Here is a 25,508-nt window from a genome sequence, read left to right on the forward strand (position 1 = left end):
TTCCTTTTCCTTATTATGTTGGCTTGGAGAAGAAAGCGAGAATAATTAAGGCCAGGTGCAGTGGCTCATGCCTGTAATGCAAACACTTTGGGAGGCCAAGGCGAGTGGATCATCTGAGGTTAGGAGCTTGAGACTAGCCTGGCCAACATGGTGAAACCTTGTCTCTGCTAAAAACACAGAAAATTAGCCAGGCATGGTGGTTCATGGCTATAATCCCGGCTAATTGGGAGGCTGAGGTAGGAAGATCGCTTGAACCCAGGAGGCAAAGGTTGCAGTGAGCCGAGATCACACCACTGCAGTCCAGCATGGGCAACAAGAGCAAAACTCTATCTCAAAACAAAAACAAATGAACAAAAAAGCTAGAATAATTCAGAAAAGTAGTTTTGTTTTCTTTAAATTAGAAATTGGATGAACAAGGTTAATACATCCTAATGTAAGGGAAAAGCAGACCTCGGATATATGCTGTCCTCTTTTGCTATAGAACTGAGAGGAACAGTAAGAAGTATGCAAAGCAGAATGAACAATTTCTATTCACCTGAGGGCATAGATCTGAATGATACAACCCAGCTGTCTGGTTTTAGAAAGACAGCCCTAGCATATGTTAACAGAAAATGGTACTATTATTGTATGAAATGACATTCAGCTTGTTTATGTGTAAGTAATAATACTGCCTGTAGGTACATTTGAAAATAGTTTTTATACCCATGTTATTATAATGGACTGATGTTTATATCCTTATCTCTTTTGAAACACTGTCATCTCAGAATAGCATGAAAAGCACTGCTCAAAGGCAGTTTCTCACAGTTTCATACAAATTAATGAATAAAGTAGAACAATCCTGAATATGGGAAAACAATTCATTAAAATAGAACTTCTTTTTCCATATGAAAGATACTGATTGAAAATATAAAAGTTTCTTGGTAGCACAATATTAAAGATAAAACTTATATATAAATTTTGACACAGTTTGGCTCTTTTCATGAAGTGAGAAGCATGACCGGTCTGAACTTTGTGTTTTGTGAGTTCACCTGGATGAGCTATCAGAGTTTGTATAACAAATCTAATTACTCATGTGAAAAATTATGGAAACAGAATCAGAAAGTCAAGGTGGAGGAGTGCAGTAGAGAGAACTGGTCTGGGTGTTCCTCAGTGGAATCCATGATGTCATTACCTGGCAGAGCAAGATGGATGACAGCCATGTCTACACCTGCCATGCTCAGCCACAGCCACAGTCTTTCCCACGGCCACAGCCCAGGCTGCCAGAAAGATGGCTGTAAGGGACAAGGTGTTCAGGAGTGGATCTTTCAGTTGCGGATCAGGGAATTATTTTTCTCAGTTTGAATGTCACCATCTGCAAATTTTATACACTTTCAGTAGCATATGAGGCAGTTTGATTTCACATTTCAGAGAAAGCTGCAGAATAAAACTTCACAAAATCTGTTTCAATAAGTAGAGATACCCTTATAAAAATGTAACTATTTTATCCAAAACCCAATAATAATGTTACATGCCCTTAATTCGAGATGCTTCCTGTGTCTTGGTGATCTTCTCACTCTTTTTTTGTTATTAAAGTCTAGACTCAACTTCCTTGAAATGTTATCAATATGTAAGCCCTTTGATCCCATTTTTTCCTATTTCTTATAGTGATTTCTAATGGCCAGTAGAATATGCAATTAGAAACCGGAAGTATATCTATTTGAGTGAGGAAGTGATACAAGTGGAAAGTTTTTTGAAGTAAAATATCTTGTAATTACACAATTTCTTTCCTTCAGGCAAACAACTTTCCATCCCAAATAATATTTTCTATTGATTATTAACAGTAAACTGACCAAATTTACAATAAAATGCTATTATAAAGTCACATATGTATTTTTTTTTATCTTGAGAGTTTTATTTATTTCTTAGCATGACTTTGTTTCTATGTGAGATTACTGTAAGCATTTATTTAGAAATTGAAATACTGGTGTGAGGTCTCCCATATCTCACTTCTTGGGTTCCTGTATTTTCAAATTTGTTTTGATGTTGTCTTTGGACTTCTCCAGAAAAGTGTTCTTGAGACAGTGGCGGAGAAATAGATGAAATAGGGTAATGGATCCATATAACCGTCACCTGTGGGAGTAAGGAGTATTTGTTGTAAACAAGTAAAGACATATATCTAAGTACTAAACTAAGAACTAAGTACACACATCTAAGTAAGCACACATCTAAAACTAAGCTTGATCTAGAGGACTGCCTGCTCTAAGTTTTAGCTTAAATATTTAAATTTAATAGTTTAGCATTTTTTTTCTGACAATCTTAAAGCCAATAGATGTTGTTATTAAAAAAAATAAAGAATATAGTGGCTCTCTTATTGCCTAAACAAGATCACACACTAATCCGCAGTAACAATCAAGAGGACATACATAAATACATACGTACATTTCAAAAGGTGCTTATATATTACAAAGAATCTTATTATGATGTTTTGATATAACTGACCTGAGATGCTCATTATAGTACTATGCTGGTTACCAATATTGTTTGCCAAACTTGATGGACTCTAGCTGTAATAAAAATGAATAGTTGCTTAGTTATCACTATTCTCCTCCTTCTTTGAATATAATAGTTCTTTTTTTGCTGGTCACGATTAACCTTGGAAAAAACAAAAATTTCCCAAGCTTCTTTGAAACCCACTGTAGTCACGTGATGAAGTTCTGAACAATGGATAAAATTTGAGGTATTATGTGATGGCTTTCTGGACCTTTCCTTAAGATTCAAGTTGCATGGAGCCTTTAACATTTTCTTTGCATATTTTTTTGTTCCTCTTCCCTAGGACAAAAATGCCACCATCTTTGACTATAAAGATGAAGGTCACATACTGTGAATGATGAAGTAGTGATTTAGAATGAGTATAGGTCACTGAGGACTACCAATCAGCTAGAGATGACTTAAATCCAGACTTTGACTATGTGAGAAAAAAACATATTCTTAAAATGTATACTATTTCTATCACTTGCAATAAATCCTACTCCTAACCAATACAACAATATAGAAAAAGGAATGAGAAAATTCTACTAGGAACCAAACTTTAGGCAGTGTTTCTACTTAAAAATTAAATATATCCCTGAGAACAGTGGTAGCAAATATAAAAAAAGAAAAGCCATAAGCTATATTATTCTCTTTGGAAAGAACCTCATTTATTCTATACAGATCAATTGCCTCTAGGAAGTAAATTTTAAGTGGGATTAGTCACCTGAGTTCTTTTATTTGAGGTATTGATGACTTTGTCACCTTTTCAAAAAATCCTTGTTAGAATATGCATCTATCATTTGTACCATGCTTTTTAAACCAACATACAGAGAATCAAAGAGCATAGTGTTATTTCCTAATTAAATAACTCCCATATTTGAAGATTTAAACAAAAATATTTCAGGCATGCTTCTGCCTCAAGTAACCTACCACCAAGAAATAATGGTGGATAGGATTAGTTTGTTTGGAGTAATAATTTTCAAACTCTTTGGTTACAAAAAACTTACTGAGGATCCCAAAAAGCCATTGTTTATGTGTTACATTTACTCATATTTCATCTATTTTTAAAATTAAAACTGATGATTTCAAGATATGAGTTAATTCATTTCAAAATAAGTCATTTCATATTTTTAGAAGTATAATTTTTTAGACCAAAAACTTATTAGGAATAGTGGAATGTTTTACATGTTTTGTCAATCTCTTTAATGTCTGGCTTAATGGAAGACAGCTTCTCATATCTGATTTTGCATTTAGTCTGTTGTAATAACAGGCATATTTCTGGAAAATTCCTTTGTTCATTTATGAATATATGGCAGTAAAAATGAAAAATGTATTGTGAAAATAATTTTGCCCCTGTTGAGGCCTCAAAAGGGTCTTTGGTTCCCACATGTGTCCTTAGACCACACCTTGAGAAACTTTGGTCAAGAGCAGTGATCTTCAAACCTGTGAGATGAGAAAACCATACTGTAAATATTTTCAACCTGCATTCCTCATTTTAATTCAACTATTTATTTATAAATGTTATACATTGTTAATTATGAATAATCATTAACAATAACACATATGCAATATGTATAATAGTAAAGACATTCTTTTAGGTATGCTTTAATATTTTAGAAAATTTTGGTTTAAGAACTGGCAATGGATAGATTTGGAGTTCTGGTTCTAAATTAATTTTATTTTATATACTGGAAAACATATATTGTTTGCTTTATTCACCAAATGATGATGCGAACTTTTAATCCCACTATCTAGTATAATTTATTTTTTATTTTTCACTAATAAATTTGGTTTCCTTAATGTCAATGGTTTGTTTTCACAGATTAATTGAGAAGTTTTGTTTTCAGACAATGTGGTCAAAACAATAAAACTCTTTCATTTGGAAAAAATTTAAAACCCAATTAGAATATTCTGTTACCAGGTTCAAATAGCACACAAATACCAGAGTTGTATAAAGTCTACAACTAGATAACATTTAGTAATGTTACAACAGAAACCATCTCCAATATTAATGAAAACATGCTCTCTCCTAATATAGCAGCATGCCTAGAATACTTTAGGAACTGTTGCATGAATGCAATAAAATATGAAATGAACTTCATTATCAAAATTGTCTATCATAGAGAGATTTTCTATAAAGACATCCAGGTCCAAGACATGTCACAGACTTCCTGTATACAATTTCACGCTGCACACAGGACCTATATCAACAACATCAGGCAACTGAGAGGCTTCATTGTGATGAAGCTACCAGAAGGCACACCACTTGGAAAATTCATGGAAGCCACAACTTAAAATGTGTGTGGTTCTCTGTGCTCTGAAGAAACAAGGACCAACAGTCAGCAGCATGCAGTCACCAGACTTAGGTGTGTTGCTTGTCAATAGAAGCTAGACATAGAAATTATTTGAAGAGAAAGCAATCAACTCTGTCCTCATGGAAGCTCAGTTTTAAATAGTGTGAGACATATATAGAGGGACAAAAAGTAGAAAAATGAAATAAGATGTACTGTCAACCCCTTGGGATAGTAATTAAGCATAGATTTCCATCTTACCAACATCCACATGCAAATTTGACGATGAAAATAATAAACATGAAAACACACTGTATTTGCAAACAGACTAAATTTATTTAGAGGACTTAAGAATCAAAGGGAAAATTTAGTTGCATTTATCATCTTCAACAATAGAACCAGAGAAACAGAACATCTGTAGTTCTTTGGTAATAGCCTAGATTTAGGTTTCTGGCACTTTGAAGACACAGGATCAGATGAACAAGAGCAGAATGAGAATCCAAGTTTCACAAGCAGACAAATCAGGTGAGTTCTAGAGTTATTCAGCAGAATCCAAATGACCAATATTTCCATAGCAAGATGGGCGGCAGCAGCCATTTCCATAGCCTCCATAGCCAGGATAACCACAGCCGTAGCCACAGCTGTAGCCACGGCCAAGCCCACTGTATCCATAGCCACCATAGTAGTTGCCATAGTAAATCATGATGTCAGAAATGTATGGTTCAGGTGCAGAAGAGGATGTTCTTGAACTTGAACATCTCCATCTTCACAGGTCTTTTATACTTCCTCAGTAGTAGGTGTGGCAAATCACAGGCTATGCTGCTCTTATGAATTATTTTGGGTTGATCATTAATACCACCAAAGCAAAGTTCTCATAAATCTCTTATTTCATTAGGCATAGTGAAGCCTTCATAGCTAGGGTTCCTCTATTGTTGTGTCAAGATTTTCACAATCAAAGAATGCTATTTCAATGATAGATTTTTTTTTACCTGATTTTAAAATCCTTTTTATTGAGAGCACATACTAAAATTTCATGATGAGATTCTAAGAAATAACAGAAACTATGCAAATCTCATCTGATTCAAATTAGTTTTGTTTGTTAATTCCCTCATATTCATCTACCAGTTGCAGTTGAAGAAGTCTGTCTGCATGGCTTTGGGGAGATAGAAATGCTTAAGGGGCAAGTCTTTGGAGTGTGAGATCTGTAATAATACCCAATATTTCTTCAGAGATAGAACAGTTTATCTTACTTTAAATACACAATTCAGGTAACACTTTTACAAGATACAACTTTGCAAATATACAAATACACTTTATTTTACTTTTATGTCCAATTCTATCTTGATCCATTATTTCCACTCAATGGCACAACATTTATTCTTGTCCCTTCCAGGTAAACTCAACAAAATTCAATCACTTTCTGGTTGTCAGTATTAAAATACAATTGCAATAAAGACATTGCCACTCCTCATTCTCTGCCTGAGGAGCACCTCAATGTGCAGTGGTATCCTGTTGCTTTTGAGGAGGACCATACCTGTCCCTCATTGACATCTGTGGATGGCATAACACATATTGCCATATTCCATTGCCATAAAAATAAAACTCTGCTCAACCCATTACCTCACATTAAGTGTTACATCCTTGTTGGTCTACAGCCAAAAAAGTCTTGGGTTGTGGTTAAAAAGTCAATGAGTCTCCACTCAAAGTCACCTGGATGAGAACCAGTCATTGTATCTCCACATGCTTGTGCTATGTTTGTTGGGGAACTCGGTAGGACTTGCCCCTTCTCAGTAAGACCAGATGTGACTTTCTCTATTTTTAGATGTACATCCTCAATGCAGTTTCTCTTTCCTTCAGCTTCAAGGATGTAAGGCCCCTAAATGAAAACTTAGGCATGCCTGAGTTCTCTTATTCAATTGATCAACTCTCTACTGAAGTTTCTATCCAGAAAAACAGTAATGGATGAAAGAAATAAAGACAGAAAAACTTATTCTGGTATTCTAGTTTTTATTATGAACCAAGCACTATTCTAAGTGTCTGATATGTATCAAAAGATTTGATTCTCAAAACTTCCTTGTGGGGTAGTTATCATTATTATAACCCAATTTGCAGATGGGGCAACTGAAGCATGCAGTTAACAGTAGACATAAAATTTGAGCCTAGAAAGCTCATCACAGACACTTAACTCTTATTTACTGTTTTCAACTCACTCTCAAAAAGTCATCTTACTAAGAATATAGGTCTAGAGGACTATTCAACTTAATCATTCAATTTAGCTCTGATATTCACTGCTTTGATTAAAGATTGGCCTATAGCATCATGTTTCCCATAGTCTCATATTTTGCCAAAGACTTCTTGTTTGATGGTGGAAATATACTATGTTTTATGAGATGATACTTCTGCCAATATTATTGTTTTAAATATGAGAATACCTAAACTCACTTTTGAGCCAGAACACAAATATGACAAATGTCTTGAAATTTCAGGAAAATTTTATAAAAATACAATTTTATAAATAAAATGAAATCTCGTTGATTACAAATTTGAAACTATGGGAAAGAACTGTTGTTTTAAAACAGAGTTACGAAAGGAACTATTGATGTGAGCAAGAAAAGTATAGTTTTCTCATGCCTGGTATTTCAGAATTTCAAACTATTGGCTTTGTGTCAACAGTCTCTGGAAGCTGAGTGACACTTTTTGGGCTTTAATAGAAAACTATCACTTATGTGCAAATGAGAAGAGTTCCTAAAGGAAAACAATGAATTTGGAGAAGCAGGAAAGAGATGGAGAAACTCAAGCTCAAGGGAGATTACCGTAACCTGTTGAATGTCAGCAAAAATAAGGTAAGATTATTGGTTGTTTTGAACAGACGAGTTTGTTTACTAATGTGGTATTTCTTTACATAAAGTCTGGTTGGAAAATGGTAATTTGAATGTCTGGTGTGAGTAGAACTTTAAAGGTCAGACAGTTGATGCTTATTAAAGTTGTACAGATGATTCAGATGTGGCTAAACAATGGAAAATGTTTTAAATGCCACAAGGTCACGCTTGAAAAACAAGAGTCGACAAATTACTCACACTGGTCCTAAAAATTAGCCAATGGCATGACTTGTGTGTGGTTCCCACCCACGCTGAGGCATATAAAAGGCCCCCTGCAGGGGAAATGTTCATACTGAAGTCACCTACACTTCCTCCTACCCAAGGACAACCTCCACAACCATCACTATGTGTGGCAGCTACTACGGAAACTACTATGGTGGCCGTGGCTATGGGTGCTGTGGCTATGGAGGCCTGGGCTGTGGCTATGGCTCCTGCTATGGCTGTGGCTTCCGCAGACTAGGCTGTGGCTACGGCTGTGGTTATGGCTATGGCTCCCGCTCCCTCTGTGGCTGTGGCTATGGATGCGGCTCTGGCTATGGCTCTGGCTTTGGCTACTACTATTGAGGACACCGTGGGAGACTCTTACCCTGTATCCTGTGATATTGAGATTCATTAATTCTGAAGCCTACATGTTCTGAGCCTTTCCCTTGAGTGATGATATCCTGCAATGGAAGTCTAATATGGTCTGTTGTTGAGCTCCCATCTAACCTACAAATATCTTGAATTTCCATCATGAAATGGGATAAGGTGAAATTCACCAGTCAGTTCTCCTTTCATTAGAATGATGGTGTCATAGCATCTGCCTTGATGACTTTTATGCTGGAGCTTGTTTCTCTGTTCACCTAATAAACACATTTAATCCAGAAAGAAGCCTGGTGTTCATCTCTGTCATTTAATACCTAAAATTTCTTACCAACAGTTTTTGTTTCTGTTTGCATGAAAGCTAACAATTAAATTCTTTGGGAGATATTTTTTCTTACAATTTCTAGAGAGGTTTCTTTGCCAATTCAAAGTTCAATTGCTTTAGAAAAGTAACCCTTTTAATAAATTTCAGTTTCCTTCTTTGCTTCTGGGGGAAGAATATATGTTGTGCTGGGGAACTCTCAACACTAAATTAAGTACATATTATTTATATGTTGGGTTATGCATTGCCTGCCATCCATCACATAATAAAGAAAAAAATTACTTTTTCCAAACCTTCACATGCATATCTCTTAAAATAAATGAATGCTTGTTACTATATCCTTCACTTTGAATCTTCCATTTTAAAGAAACTATTTTTTAATGAGACATAACCTAAGGCATAGTTTTATAATCTAGTATAGCCTAAACTAGTAATAGTTTATAAAGCTATTTGGCCTGCATGGTGGGCCATAATAATCAAATAAAAACACTATTTCTGGTATAAACTGAGAAGCTTCAAGATCTCACAAGGCTGCATTTCAAGATGTTTGATGGGGCTGTGTTCGTACTCAGGGCTTAGCTTGGGAAGGATTCATTTCCAAGGGCATGCCTTTGTTAGCAGAATTCGGTTCCTTGCAGTTGTAGGACTAAAGGACTAATTTTCTTCTTGGCCATTTGTTGCCTTGCAAGCTGTCTTTTGGAGGCTGCCATCAGCTCCAAAAAGATGCTCACAGATCCTTGTCAAAGAAGTTTCCAAACATAATTGCATGTTTTCTCAAAACCAGAAGGGAGGGTAAGAGACTCCAGCAAGATGGGTGCTACAGTCTTATGTAACATAATCACATAAGCACACATAATCATAAACGTTCAGCCTGTTCTATTGGTTAAACCTTGTTCTATTTTCCTCTTTCATTCTTTTTCTATTATCCCCTTGTCATTTAGTTGAGTTATAACTACTTTTCCATCACGAAATATATTATTTATGTATTATTAATCCCCCCATCTAGTCCCTATATTGGTAGCACACCAAATTCATATCATCACACACATATATACACATATGTATTCATACCAAAACACATATGTTTGTATCCCCACACATTCACAGACACACATGTACACACACATATATATATATTCAATACTTTGCTTAACTTTTCTTATTCACCCCTTGATTGGACGATGCTTACCCTCTAAAGTGTTACTCTATATGGGCTTGTGGATGCAAAAATCTCTACTGTTTTGTATGTAGGAAACTGTTGTTCTAAACCATTGAAACATGGAAGGTAACTTTGTTAGATACAAAGACCTTGTATAATACTTTCTTTTATTAGGGTCTTTAAAATGCTTTTCCTTTTTGTCTTTCTTTGAATGTCACTTTTGAAAATTCTGATTAATAGGTTAATATTTTTTCCTGTTGTTAATTATTTGATTGTTTTTCTGGGAGCTTTGAATAAGTTTGTTTATCATTAAAATATATTATTTTAATAATATTTATCTTAAAATCGGTAATTCTAGATTAATATTCACTGTCACTATTTAAAGCATGTCAATAAGTAATTCAGGTCAAAGAAGAAAACAAAATAAAATAAAACAAAATTAACACCCCAAATATATAGCTAAGCTGTGAAAAGTAAAGACAAAGGAAAAGATCTTGAAAGTGGCAAGAAAGGCAGGTGCGATGGCTAACATCTGCAATCCCAGCACTTTGGGAAGTGGAGGTGGGAAGATCACCTGAGGCCTGGGGTTCAAGACCAGCATGGGTAAGAGAGTGAGACCCTATCTCTACTAAAAATAGAAGTTATCCAGGCATTGTGGTGCAGGCCTCTAGCCCCAGCTTCTCGGGAGGTTGGGACAGGAGAATATCTTGAACCCAGGTGGTGGAGGTTGCAGTGAGCAGAGATAATGCCATTGCATTTCAGCCTGGGTGACAAAGCGAGCCCCTGTCTCAAACAGACAAGCAACAAAACAAAGAAATGAGAGAGACAGAGACACAACACAATGCCATTGCCTATATGATAACACCAATTTGAATGGTCACTGATTTCTCCTCTGAAACGATGGAGTAATGAAGGAAATAGCACAATATTTTTCAAGTGCTGAAAGAAAAAACTTCCATGAGATATTTCACACCTGCAAAATTATCCTTCAGAAATAAAAAGGAAATTAAAACAAGATTAGATGAAGAAAAACTAAAATAATTTTTTATTAGTAGGCCTATACTATAAGATTATCTAGAAAAAGCTCTTGAAACAGAAAGAAATGCTAAAGGAAGAAATCCTGAAACATCAAGAAGGTATAATTGAAAGAATAAGATTATGATTACATACGATATGCTGTTCTCCTCCTTATCTGTTTTAGAAATCACTACATTATAGAAAAATAACATAAAAGTAGACACGGTAAAATAAACTAAATGGAAATATGGTCTTTACATTTCACTTATAGTACTAAGTGTTGATAGCAGTAAAGTATTATAAATTGCAGGTGTATTACATCACCTAGAGGAAACATTATAAAAACTGTGCAAATATATACAATCGATGATACTATGAGTAGTTTAGGATGCTGTATGTTCAAGAAAAACGTAGAAAAGCAAGAAAAGTGAATAGCACAACAAGATTTAGACGAAAATAATAGAAAAACAAACAAATGACAGACTTACACACAAACCTAACAATTCTTACATTAAATGCTCATGTTTTAAAAACACCAATCAAAAGACAGAGTTTGCAGAACGGATTTAATAAAACCCAGTATCACCCTATTTATATTCTGTTTACAAAAAAACTCATTTAATGCTTGTTGACATAAATATAGCCTGAAAGTAGAAGAATAAAAATAATATGCCATGCAATCATTAATAAAATAAGGCAGAAGTGGCCATATTAATATCTCACATAATAGGCTTCAGATCAAAGAAAATTACAGGAAACAAAGAAAAGATATAACATGATGTATGAATTACTCAACCAGGAAAACACAAAAATCCTAATTTTTCATGCAAAAAATTATAGAGCCTCAAAATACATGAAGAAAAGTTGATAGAATTAAAAATAGACAATTTTCTCTCGGTGCTTTCAAAATTTTCTTTTTGTTTTTGTGTTTTGACCTATTTATTTGTAGATCTCTTTGAAATTACCTTTCTGGAAGTTCATTGAGATCTTTGTTAATGTTTTTAATCAAATTTAGGGAGTTTTTAGCCATTATGTTTTCAAATATTTCTGTTCCTTATTCTCTTACCTTTTCTTCTAGTACCATCATTATGTGTACATTGGCACAATTAATGGTTTCCTACACTTTTTTGAGGCTGTGTTTACTTTCTTTTTGAAAAATCTCTGTTATTCAGATTATATAATCTCTTTTAATTTATTTTATGGTCTTTCATTTATCCTTACTTCTGCCAGTTCACATCAACTCCTTTTAAATTTGGTCACTTTAGAGGCTGTCAAAAATTGCCAATACTATTTCAAGTCATTATGACAGGATACAGGAAAAAGTTATCATGGCTTATTGATTTCAAAGTCATAGGTTTTACATAGATCTTACTCTGGCTTTTTGACTATGCTAAAATAGGACATTCTGGGAATCTGTCTCTTAAGATTCCAGCTCACGAGGGCAGAACCAAAGCCAAGGCTGTGAGCAAAGATGCTTTCTTCAGTCTCCCTTCGGTTTCAGTGCCTGTCAATACTTGGAGATGTCAGAGAGACACAGCTCTGTATGTTGTCTGTCTTTAATTGATGAAGAATTTTAAAAAATTCTACATTATTGTTTCATCTGGACGTTTTAAAGAATCTTGTATTTGGAAGCCAGTTAAGAGTTTAGCCAACTTCATACTATGATAGCCATTAACAAAGTAATTTTGTATGAATACTTTATCAGTTTTAGAACCCCCAAATTCTAATATTAGTCACTAAAAGATTAGAAGATATTTTGGCTTTATAGTTTATCAATGCTGATTGAATAAAGAGTGAATAAAGAACAGGTTTGCTTAACTTGAACAAGGCTAGTAAGTTGAAGTCTATACTTTTCAGCTTATATTTTGGGCCAGACTTGTGTTTTCATGAACAGAATATTACCTGAGCTAATACTTTGCTATGAATGATAAAAGGCTTTTGGCCTGAGGGCAAGCAGATGTTGGCCTTGATAAAAGTTTCACAGGAACATACTTGAATTTGATGGACTCTCTGTGATCACTTGGGAGTGACACTAGGAACAGCTGTCTACGCAGCCAGCATGCATAGAATGAGTTCAAGAGCATATTTTGCCAGAGAGTTAAAAGAAAACAGCCGTAATATAGGATTTAGAGAAAAAGTAACAGCTGTTTAGAGCCAAAAATGCAACTAAGTATCAAAATATATAATATATGTGCAATAAAGTGATGAGAAAGGAGGTGCTATATTTTTAAAATTTATTTATTATACTTTAAGTCCTGGGGTACATGTGCAGATGGTGCAGATTTGTTACATAGGTATACAAGTGCCATGGTGGTGGTTTGCTGCATCCATCACCCCGTCATCTACATTATGATTCTCCTAATGCTATCCCTCTCCAATCCCCCTGTCCCCTGCTATTCCTCCTCTAGGCCCCCACCCACCAGGCCCTGGTATGTAATATTCCCCTCTCTGTGTGTCTGTGTGTTCTCATTTTTCAACACCCACTTATGAATGAGAACATGCAGTGTTTGGTTGTCTGTTCTTGTGTCAGGTTGCTGAGAATGATGGTTTCCAGATTCATCCATGTCCTTACAAAGGATATGAACATCCTTTTATATGGCTGCATAGTATTCCATGGTGTATATGTGCTACATTTTCTTTATCCAGTCCATCATTGATGGACATTTGGGTTGGTTCCAAGTCTTTGCTATTGTGAATAGTGCTGCAATAAACATACGTGGGCATGTGTCTTTATAATAGAATGATTTATAATCCTTTGGCTATATACCCAGTAATGGGATTGCTGTGTTAAATGGAATTTCTATTTCTAGATCCTTTAGGAATTGCCACACTATCTTCCACAATGGTTGAACTAATTTACACTCCCACCAACAGTGTGAAAGCATTCCTATTTCTCCACATCCTCTCCAGCATCTATTGTCTCCTGATTTTTTAATGATTGCCATTCTAACTGGCATGAGGTGATATCAATGTTGTTTTGATTTTCATTTCTCTAATGATCAGTGATGATGAGCTTTTATTCATATGTTTGTTGTCTGCATAAATGTCTTCTTTTGAAAAATGTCTGTTCATATCCTTTGCCCATTTTTTGATAGGGTTGTTGCCATTGATTTTAGTCAAACATTGGATACACTGAAGATGAGGCTTTGATAGATCAAGGTAAATTATAGTACCACTTGGTTCTGCCCATGAAAACACATTTTATTAAAGTACTGGTTGAATATAGCTATTGGTCAGACCTAACACATCCACATCATCAACTATAAGTTTCCAGTGGGTCAGCAACCTTACACATGTGCTCATGAACATACACATGCAATCACAAATAATATAGGTAGTCTAGATAAACAAATATAGGTAGGAAAATGCTGTAGGTTTACAAAATAGATTACTTTTGATGAAAAATAAATTTAGACATTTTCCCAAATGAAAATGCTTAAGATTATTTGTTCTTAATCATACGCTAGTAACACAACATCAAAGGTTCTATTTTTGTTTGTTTAAATTGCTGAAACTGTCAGCTAGTTGATCAAATAAATTCTGATATGGCAATGTGGGCTAAATTTTAGTTGGCACCCTTTGAACAGAAAAAAACATTGTTATTATAAGTAACACGGGAAGAATGGCCTAAATTATAAGAGAATGGCCTAAACAGATCAGCAATCTTGAATTTCTCAGAAGCAGCCGGAAAACCAAGATCTTTCATAGCACATGGGCAGTAGCAAGCATAACCGTAGCCACTATGACCACAGCCATAGCTGCAGCCCAGAACTCCTTTGACATAGCCCTAGCCACCATGGTAGTTGTTATAAAAGCTCATGGTTTCAAGAAAGTTAGTCTCAGTTGTATAGCAGGGTCAGATTCTAGAGTTTTAAGTTTATAATAAGGGCCTTAAATACCACACGAGTGGTATGTGGGGCAAACCACAGGTACTGTTGTATTCTCATTGCACGCTAATTAGCATTGAAGCCATCTGAAATATTCCTTGTAACCAACACTTCCAAGACAACATTGCTATTTTTCAGGAATGTTGAATGTAATGAAATAATGTGCCTTTAATAAGAGATTCTTCTTCTATTTTGATGACTTGTTTATTCCAGATGTCAAATTTAAGCTATATTACCAGCAACCAAGAGTAACCCATATGGCTTCCACTTCTTTTCTTGTTGCTTTTTTTTTTCCCTCAGATGAAGTATAGCTCTGTTGCCAGGCTAGAGTGCAGTGGTGCAATCTCACTCTGCCTCCTGGGTTGAAGCGATTCCCCTGCCCCAGCCTCCTGAGTAGCTAGGATTACAGGCACATGCCACTATGCCTGGCTAATTTTTGTATTTTTAGTAGAGATGGGGTTTCACCATGTTGTCCAGGATGGTCTCCATCTCCCAACCTCGTGAGCCACCCACCTCAGTCTCCCAAAGTGCTGGGATTATGAGTGCAATGTCTTCCACTTTTTAAAAACCCTACTTTCACCCAATAATATCCTTCAGCCTATCTACATATATGCAGATTTGGGAATAAAAGTGTAGCTCCAAAAAGATAAGAAAGGATGATAAGCTTGTAAGAAGAGTCATGGTGGCAGCATTTCTTTGTAAAACCTGAGTAATAAGGTGTTTCATCGCTTTTTGTGGGGCAATATCATTGACTTTGGTTTGTACTTCACATGTACCTATCATTTTATATGTGATCCCAAACCATGGCAGAGACTTTTATCTTTAACTTCATTGATTCTACATATATAGTAAGGAAAGGACTTCTATTGGAAACCTGAATTTTAAAACAATTCCAGAATTACTCAAAGATTGATTGACATCATGACTCCCTGAGATGGCACATGACAAGAGTCACATGTCTTCTGGCATTCTTGACCCAAATGTATGACCCCAATTTACATAGCAGAAAACCTCAGACAAATTCAACTGGGAATATTCCATAAAATATCTGACTTTCTAAAATTGTCAAGGTCACAAAAGTCAAGAAAAGACCAATGAACTGTGAGCAATTGGAGGAGACTAAGAGATACAAAAACCAAATTCAATGTGGACCCAAGAACAGAAAAAAAGGACATTAAAAGAAAAATGTGATTAGTACTACAATGAGTGATGGTCCTAGAACTTAAAATAAAATAAATTAATAAAAACAGAAAAATGGTAATATGAAGTCTGTAGTTTAGTTAAGAATAATGTATACAGTTAATTTCTTTGGTTTGATAAGTGGATTATGGTTATGAAAGATATTAATATTAGGGGATGTTGAATGATGGTTATATGAAAATTTTCTGTACTATTTTGACAACTCTCTCCATGCCTGAAGTCAAAAGAGAATGAAAAGAGAAGAAGTCAAAAGAGAATAAAAAAACTACTGTTCCATTTCACTGACTTGGTCTTTCATTAATTATTTCATAAATCAAGGGAATAACTTATATTTTCTTATTCTTTGGTAGAGGTTGAACATAAAGGAAAATTAGAATCACTGGTAAAAGTAGGAAAATACAACAAATTTTTCTCATATCTGGTTTTCTAGAATTTTTAACTAGTTGAATTATTATCATCATTATGGCTTTAGTATAGAAAAGACACTAAATCTTTGAAAAAAGTATTACTTGGATAAAGGGAAGAAATATTAAAAAGTCAAAGGAATGCTATTCTTTGTGAAATGTCATGCTAAAAAGAGTAAAATTAATTGGGACCCAGAGCAAGCAAGATTGTAACTAACTAAAGTTTTCTTTCTTGATGCGAAGGATGGCTTCTGAAGGTTAGAATGAAAGTCTAGTTTGAGGGAGGATTATATGAATGTGTATGAGGTCTCCTTTCATCTGAGCCCTCAATCAGATAAGTGGAGCCCAAATTGAGAGGCCAAACAAAACAAGCCTCCTTAATACTTCTGACACATTATCTTACAATTCAGAAAAACAAATTATATTAGTCAAAAAATTAGCCAATAGTATGCCACCTCCGCTGAATCATTCCCATTCTGAGGCATATAAAAGGCCTTCTACAAGGAGAAGCATCCAAACTACAGTCACCTACACTCCTTCCTACCCAGGGACAAACTTCCACAACCATCACCATGTGTGGCAGCTACTACGGAAACTACTACGGCGGCCGTGGCTATGGGTGCTGTGGCTACGGAGACCTGGGCTGTGGCTATGGCTCCTGCTATGGCTGTGGCTTCCGCAGACTGGGCTGTGGCTACGGCTGTGGCTATGGCTGTGGCTTCCGCAGACTTGGCTGTGGCTACGGCTGTGGCTATGGCTGTGGCTTCCGCAGACTGGGCTGTGGCTACGGCTGTGGCTATGGCTATGGCTCCCGCTCCCTCTGTGGCTGTGGCTATGGATGTGGTTCTGGCTGTGGTTCCGGCTTTGGCTACTACTACTGAGGACACCACAGGAGACTCATCGTCTGTCCTGTGACATCGGGGTTCACCAATTCCAAACCCCACATGCTCTGAGCTCACGATTGGATGAAGATTCTCTTATATTAAAAGTTTCTGATGTCATTTTTCTGAAGACCTGCCCCCCAATACCACTACCCTCTGGATCTAATATTTTCAACTTCCTTTTTTGAATGTAATGCTTGAAAATTAAAATAATGTAAAATTTATCCCATGAGCTCCTGTGTGGTCTCTCATCAAGATACTGCTGCTATAGATTTTGCTTTTTAGTTTTCATGCAGAAACTTATTTTCTGTTTTCCTAATACACTTTTTCAATCTGGAATTACCATTCTGATTTTCTTTTCATTAATATCCAGCATTTATCTTTTTACATTTTTTTCCTTATTTATATTATCCTAACAATGTCTCAACATAACCCATATTATCACTGCTTCAATAGAAAAGAAAACTGAGCACTGTGGAGAACTGAGCATGAACAGAGCAGAAAATCATGCATAATTTAATGGTTGATTCTTTGCATATAAAAATCATTTACTGTCAAACTTGTTCTATGTAGTTTATGTCAAAACTCTACATAAATAATTTATATTTATAATCTAAGTAACCATAATTAAGTAGTATTTGTTAGCCATTTATCATGGAGCAATCACTGTGCCAAGTCTTTACTGTACATCATCTCAAATGAGCCTCAGAATGAATGTATGATGCTTTAAAATTATCCCCGTTTTCCTGTAATCCCAGTACTCTGGGAGTCTGAGATGGGTGGATCATTTGAGGTCAGGAGTTCAAGACCAGCCTGGCCAATATGGTGAAACACCATCTCTACTAAATATACAAAATATTGGCTGGGCCGTGTTGGTGCGCACCTGTAATCCCAGCTACTTGGGAGACCGAAGAGGGAGAATTGCTTAAACCTGGGAGGAGTAGATTGCAGTGAGTCGAGATTGTGCCACTGTACTCCAGCCTGGGAGCTAGACTCTGTTTCAAGAAAAAGAAAAATAAAACTATTCCCATTTTAGAGCTGAATAGAAGTAAAGAGAAATAGAGTAACTTTGTTATTGGCAGCTTTAGTGTGGCAAAAGAGATATTTCATACCCAACTCTTTTTGTCTCTTTATGTACTCATATAAAATATTTATTTTCCTTGAATCTAGATAATTGCAGGGGTTGTTTAACCATTAAATGCAAAGTTGTCTCCTAGGATAAGCTTGGTTATTTCATTTAATGTTATTGACTAATATTAAATTAAAATTATCTGAAGAACAATTTTGTTTTTTACCCCTCTACCCAAAAAAAATCTTTCATTCCACCTTTCTCTGCTTTGTAAATTTATGCTTATCATTTTATTCATGAAATTTCAGCTCACGCATTAGACACCTAGAATCTTTTATGCACATCTCTTACGTTTTTGGCACAATCTTTTGATGCCTTTTCTCCAAATTCTAGGAAATCCCTTTTCCCCATCTCATCTCTTGCTAACTTTTCTGCCTTCAGTATTTTTTTTTTCTTAAAATAACTTTATCATGACAAATACATATTTCCTCTTTTTAGGTTTGATATTTGCTTATACAGTTGCTGTAGCTCTGTGCATTTCATGGCTTACAAATAGTATACATTTTAGAATATGAAAAAATGTGTTGAAGAGTTTTTTCTTCTTTTACAACAGTACTGTTTTTGAAAAGTAGGCTCATCATGAGTACTTAGATTGATCCTTTGATTTTCATAGCTATTTATTTCACATGGTCTCACTCTTAAAAACAGTGGTCTGTATACGTACTACTTAGGATAAAGATGTGTTCCATTAGAACTTACGTGTTCATAGGCAAATCCTTTGCATACAAACAATTATAAAGAAAAAGTGTTAATACTTCAATTTTATTTTTTCTGTTTAGCAGTGCCCATTATTTTCAAGGGTGGTCACACAGTTTGAGCAAGTGAAGGTCGTCATTTCCAGCACCATGTAACAGATCTTTTTGTTCATGTTTGTTGTGACTGATTCATGCTACATAGGTGATGATCCACTTCGATTTCCTTCAATCTTCTCCCTAGGTGTTTATCTTTCTTATATAGAATTCTAACCTATTGGCATTTTTTTCTCATCAAATCTCGACAATATGTCAAGAAGAAATACTCCCAAGATTATTATTTTTATTTAATGGATTAATACACATTTTGTACTATATGTTGAATTAAGGTAAATACTATAATTTATTTTTAAATATTACAATGGTTTTTAGATGTATTATCTAAGAGTCTTTAAACCACTTTATTGAAGTATTATTGACATATAATAAGCGGTACATACTTAATATATACAGCTTGGTGAGTTTGGAAATAAGAATACATCTGTGAAAGCATCCTCTCAATCTATGTTATAAATATATCTATACTTGCCAAAAGTTTCCTCCCATACTCTCTAATATTATTGTTGTGTTTTGTGACAAGAACATGTAACATAGTATCTACCACATTAGCAGATTTTCAAGATAATAGGAAAAGTTACAATTCCAGGGAAATTTAAAAGCAATTCTTGAAAAACCTCTGGGTCAAAAAAGAACTCAAAAGAGAAACTAAAAAGTATCTCAAGACAAATGAAAACAAAAACACAATAAGCTAATGGGATGCAGCAAAAGTAATACAAAGAGGGAAGTTGATAGTGATAAATGTCTACATTAAAAAGAAGGAAAACCATAAGAAACGGAAACTACAGACTGCTATTCCTGATAAACATGAATACAAAAATTCTTCAACACAATATTGACAAGATATATTCAAGAGCACATGTGTTTTCTATATTTTGGAAAGGTTTTCATTCAAGGTTGAACACGTTGGCGCACACAGAAACAGCTGCAGAATGGTGGCTTTATTTGCTGGGGATATGGACTATGGTCCTTGATTCAAGAATATTTTATATTCCTCATTCATGACTTTTTCATGTTTATTTCAATTTATTGCAAATTGTTTAAATTCCCTGATGCCTATCAAGATCTGGTAACACTAATGTCTTAATAAAGATTTTTCTGGTAAATCTGGCCATCTCCTATGAAAGCTTAGATTTTTCTTAATTGCAATAATTTTTGTTGCCTGATATTACAGTCTCTTAGATTTGGCTCTCCAGAAATAATAGAATTATGTGAAGACATATAAAGATAGTTTAAAACTTTATATTATTCCTCCTACTACAAAACTAGAATTTGTGCATTTTAGCTACTCATTTCATTTATTCCCTCTAACATGTTTATCTCTCCAAACTTGCAAAACATGTTGAAGTAGCTTAAAGGAAGACATAAAGAATTGGGAAAACGCCTAGTCAAAAAGAAATCTGAAATTATAAGTAGTGATTATGCATAGATTTTAAGGGATTCCAGAGTCTGTGCCATTTATTTTTCTGGCCCTTACACGAGTAGGAAATACTTACTCCACTAGATGCCTCGGTTTAGAGAGCTCTTCCACATCACAGATTTTTCCCCACTTATTCTCCATATCTATTATGAATCTGCTCCAAGTCAGGCATTCATTTTAAGAATATGGGATGTAGAAATGAAAAGGTGGAAAAGGTCTCTATTCTCATGGAACTTATGGTCTCGAATGGGGCAGGGAAGGAGGGAGAGAGACAGTGAGAGACAGAAAATAGGCAAGTAAATTCTGAAATGAATACAGTAACTTCTGATAGTAATGAGTACTTGTAAAACAATAAAAATCAAGGAGTTAAATAAACTTCTAATCATTTCTTAAAGAAGTCAATTTTAAATTGGGTGGTCAGAGAAAACACAGCTAAGGAGATGGCACTTAAGTTGATACCTGAATGAGATGAAGGATTCAGTTATTCTTTCTGGTATTTTCAAAAGGAAAAATCAGTAGTGCAAAGGTAAATGTATTAAGGAGAGTAACAACTTGGTCTTTGGAGCTACTGAAGAGCCTGTGTTTGAAGCATGGTAAATGAGAAGGAAAGTGGTAGGAAGTGATGTCAGGGGGGTAGAAGTTTGGAAGACATTTCTTTCTAAACACAATGGGAATTCTATGAAAGACATGCTCCTGGAAAAGGGTGTGATGTGATTTTCATTGCGCCATGAGACTGAGATATCAGAAAAGTAAACATTTGGTGCCAGGAGAGATCATGAGTTCTGTCTTAGTGATGTTAGATTACATATATAAAAGGACAAATATAAAGAAGATAAAAGGTGAAGAACATAATTTTGAGATTGAGGTCAAGCTGTGGAGAAGAAATTACTGAAAAGGTGAGGTTGGAGACAAACAAGATTGTAAGTGTAACAGATACAGAATTTGTCAGTAAGGAAGAGAGGGTTCCACTGACCTGAATATTGTTTCAGAGCTTCAGCAAAATGAAGACAGAGAAACAAACCATATTTGGATCAGGCAAGAAAGTATTATAAATATACTCCCAGTGATCAGAAATTCAAAAGATTGAGAGAAAAGGGGGTAAGAAAGTGGAAGCAGTAATCTTAGAAATATATTTTTGAAATTTCCTGTGAAGAGGAAAAGTGAATTAAGGAAGTACCCCGGAAAACCAAGGGGGTTTTCTTAGGGAAAGATTAGTTTGTTTAATTTGTTTTCATTGGATATAATGAAGCATTCATGATATTTCAGAGCACCAAGGAAGCAAACATATGTATTTAAGAGAATGTCATAGCCTATAAATAGGCAGAACACAGAGTATTTTTGGGGCAGTGAAACTACTCTGTGTAATACTACTGTGGTGAAGGCATGTCATCCATTTGTCAAAACCCATGAAACATGCAACACCGAGGATGAACCCTAATATAAACTATGAACTTTGAGTGGTGATGATGTGTCATTGTAAGTTTATCTGTTGTAACAAATATACCACTGTGGTGCAGAATGTGGATAATGGGGGAGATTTGGTGTTGGGAAGGACTGGAGTAAGTATATGGGAATTGCCTGTATTTTCTGGTCGATTTGCTGTGAACTGAAAATTGTTCTAAAAAATAAAGTTCATTAATTAAGAAAATAGCAATATTATAGTATATAGAGTGCTCATTGTCCTATTATAAAAATAAATATCAGCTCTTCATGAGAGATAAATAGTTCCTGAAATAAATTCAAAGAGAATTGGCCTCATACATTTTTATATTGAGGATATTGACTTATATGGTAGATAGTATCTTTTATAGTCATTTTAACCTGTTACAAAACTACCTGCTGAATAATTCTTTTGTTAGTTAACTAATGTAGTTCAGTTTTATATCTTTTAGGTCTATCAATTTATAAAATGTAGAGGCTTTAAGCCTACATATAACTGTTAAATGATTTCAACTAATGCTGGTTAATAATAATCCTAAATTGAATGAGAACTGACTGATGAAGTGTGAAGTATGAGATTTGAGGCAACTAATATTTTCTGTAGGGAAAAATTTAATGTGATATCATTGAGATTTCCCAACAGTTATAATCTCAATTGTGTAGGACTGAAATAATATGTAACCATAATAATGAGTCTGGTTTACAGAAATAGAGTTGCCACTAAAAATAAATATACAGTGTATTAAAATGCATTTGAATGGTAAATGTGTTTGAGCTGATTATTGATAGAAAAAACTTTATTATATTGAGACTGTTTTCTTTTGACTAATTTGAATTACTTATCAAGGCAGATTAATTGATGGATTATAATGATCTTGTGTCCTGAATTCTAAAGGAAGGTTAATTGAAGTATAAGTGGTTTCTTTTCTTGCACCCTCTTCACTGCTGCATAAGTTAATCCCACAATTTTGACTTTGCTTGGAATTTATAAGAGAAATGTATCAACAGTCTTTGAACACAGAACATCACTGAAGCATCAGCATCCTGATCATTATATAATCACACTTCCTTCATGCATCCTGTACAAAATAAAATCTAAGTGTTTTGAGATAATAACAAATTCTCTTGACTTTGTTGGGTCTCAGAATACCCTGGATTGTCATAGCAAAATGGATGAAGTCATAAATATTTCAATAGTTATTCAAGAGAGTATCGTGTGCCTGATTAAAAAATAGATTATTACTTAACATTGCATATCTTTACAAAGGAACATGCCTTTGTCTAATACATTGGTAAAATCAAAGAGCTAAAGAAAATAACTCAGTCATAATATTAGCTGATTATTGTGTATCTCAAAATGTCAAGAAATCTCCCATTGACTTGTGCAGAATTACAAAAAACAAAACAAAATAAAATCATGATAGGTCTATACACATTGAGGATTTTTATGGATTCTGGTTGAAATGACCATTTTACAGCCATATAATATCCTTAAATTGGTATTTTTCATTGTCCTGAGTATAATTTGTCTGATATTAAGACAGCCACTCCCAGTTTCTTTTAATTATTGTTTGCATAGTGTAGCTTTCTCTATCTTTTTGTCTATATTTTTATTAGTTCTCCATGTTTTACTTTTATATTTGAGGTGATTTCTTATAAATAATATACAGATGGGTCCGATTTTATGCAATTTGGCAATCTGTGCCTTTTGATTGTGCATTTAGACTATTTGCACGCTATGTAATTATTGTGATGGTCAAAATTAGGTTTAACATTTTATTATTTGCTTCCATCTTTGTTCCTCCTTTTTTCACTTTACTGACTTACTTTGTGTTTGAATAGTTTCTGTATTATGTTTTAATTTATCTTGAGATTTTTTAGGTTGGTCACCAGATAAACCTAATATTTGAGGTTAATCTAGAGATTATAATATATGTAACTAATCTTTTACAATATTTTCAGAGTTAATATTTTACTACTTTAGTGAAAAGAGATTAGTCTTACAAATTTATAAGTCCTTTACCTCCTTTTGTTACACTTGTCACGCATATATTACAGCAACATAGCTTCAAACCCCTCATTTAACACCATGCCTTTATACTTTCCACAGATACATGAATTTTAAAGGGCTTAAAAGAAAATAAGTATATTTCATACTCAACTCATTCCAATTTTCTATTGCTTTTTCTTTATCCATGAAATTTCTGGTTTCTCTTTAGTATCATTTTCCTGACACACTTTCTTTAGCAATTTTTTTTTCTTAGAAAGGTCACCTGGACTCCTTTATCTGAGAATGATTTTATTTGGCTTTGGTTACTGAAGGATATTATTGTCGAATATAAATTATTGGATTCTTTTCTCTCAGTACTTCATTTATATCTCCCACTGTCTTTTGGACTCTATTGTTTCTCAAGATAAATGCCCAGTAATTTATTTTTTCTGTAAATAATGTGTAATTTTTGTCTAACTTTCAAATTTTTTTGTTATCAGAAGCTTGACTATGTTATATCGGGACACAATTTCATTTGATTTTATTCTGATTGGGATTTATAGCCCTTGACTCTGTAAATTTATGCCTTTTATCAAATTTATAATATTTTAAAACATTATTTCTTCAAATATGATTTCTGTACAAATCTGTTTTTTCTCCATTTGAGATTTCAATGCCATGAATGTTAAAACTTTTAATATGTTTTACATATTCCTGAGACTCTATTTATTAATTTTAAAATCTGAAGACAAAAGTGTAGAATCAAATCAATTGGCTTTAAACTTAAAAACATAATGGATGTTAGAAAAGATTTTACCTTTACAAAAAAAAAAAAAAATCCAGTTTAAAGCATGTAAAAGTTAGGTGGAGGCAAGATTGATTTAAATTCCTTTACTTCTTATTCCAAAAATGTTTAAACTCTTCCTGTTTAAATATGCTCCAAATAAAAATAAGAAGTGGTGAATCGTGTCAGCATTCGCATCTTCTAAAGGATTTTAGAAAATGAAGTTTTTGGCATCATAGCACTTGAAATATATAGTTTAAACACTGCTTAACTAAATAGACAAATATTACCTTTTTAAATTCTAGCAACAACCCCCCATAACACATATCATCACTGCCTTACCAGAGCAGAGAATTGAGGGTTACAAGGTTGTTATTTTCTTTTTATTCCAAATCAAGGGTATCATGTGGTAGAATTTTTTTTTCCATGAATCTTTCGGTAGAATCATTTTTGTAAAGTATGAAAATATAAAAAATATATGTTAAAATAAGATATCACCACAATGGGAAAATTGTTTCTTTTAATTTAACCAGGGAAAAAAATGGTAAATACTGAGTTTTAAATGAAAAGAAAACAAATTTGTTGTTCCTGATTAAACCAGTTTATTACGAAACAGAAAAAAGACTTCTGCATTTAAAAAAGACAGGTTCTGTGACTGCGTCATCCCAAGGAAGGTCCATATAGGAGTTCACAGGACGAATTTCATATTCTCCCATTTTTCATGAGTTATAGATAGCAGATCCAGAGGGCATCAGAGGAAAAGTCTTCAGCAAAGTCATATCAGAAACCTATGATGTGAGAGAATT

General features: G+C 34.3%; 2 protein-coding genes across 2 annotated transcripts; both read left to right on the plus strand.

Annotated features, from left to right (window-relative positions):
• The first annotated feature begins 7,582 nt into the window (after positions 1-7,582).
• LOC116550617 (keratin-associated protein 6-1-like) lies at positions 7,583-8,525 on the plus strand. The gene is made up of 2 exons (XM_032276655.1): positions 7,583-7,642; positions 7,946-8,525. Exons 1-2 carry the CDS (start codon positions 7,583-7,585, stop codon positions 8,240-8,242), a joined length of 357 nt encoding a protein of 118 aa, XP_032132546.1. The 3' UTR covers positions 8,243-8,525.
• A 7,968-nt stretch (positions 8,526-16,493) lies between these two features.
• On the plus strand, positions 16,494-17,353 carry LOC116550619 (keratin-associated protein 6-3-like). The gene is made up of 2 exons (XM_032276656.1): positions 16,494-16,506; positions 16,754-17,353. The coding sequence occupies exons 1-2, from the start codon at positions 16,494-16,496 to the stop codon at positions 17,128-17,130; spliced, it is 390 nt and encodes a 129-aa protein (XP_032132547.1). The 3' UTR covers positions 17,131-17,353.
• The last annotated feature ends 8,155 nt before the right edge of the window (positions 17,354-25,508 follow it).

The sequence above is a fragment of the Sapajus apella genome, unplaced genomic scaffold, assembly GCF_009761245.1.
Source record: "Sapajus apella isolate SASKATOON/1434 unplaced genomic scaffold, GSC_monkey_1.0 scaffold8, whole genome shotgun sequence".
Classification (NCBI taxonomy): Eukaryota; Metazoa; Chordata; class Mammalia; order Primates; family Cebidae; genus Sapajus; species Sapajus apella.

Excerpts from the sequence above, each read along its gene's own strand:
- LOC116550617 (XM_032276655.1), top strand. The coding sequence starts at position 7,583 with ATGGAGAAACTCAAGCTCAAGGGAGATTACCGTAACCTGTTGAATGTC. Across the intron at positions 7,643-7,945 it reads TGAATGTCAGCAAAAATAAG|GCCCCCTGCAGGGGAAATGT; the intron begins GTAAGATTATTG and ends GGCATATAAAAG.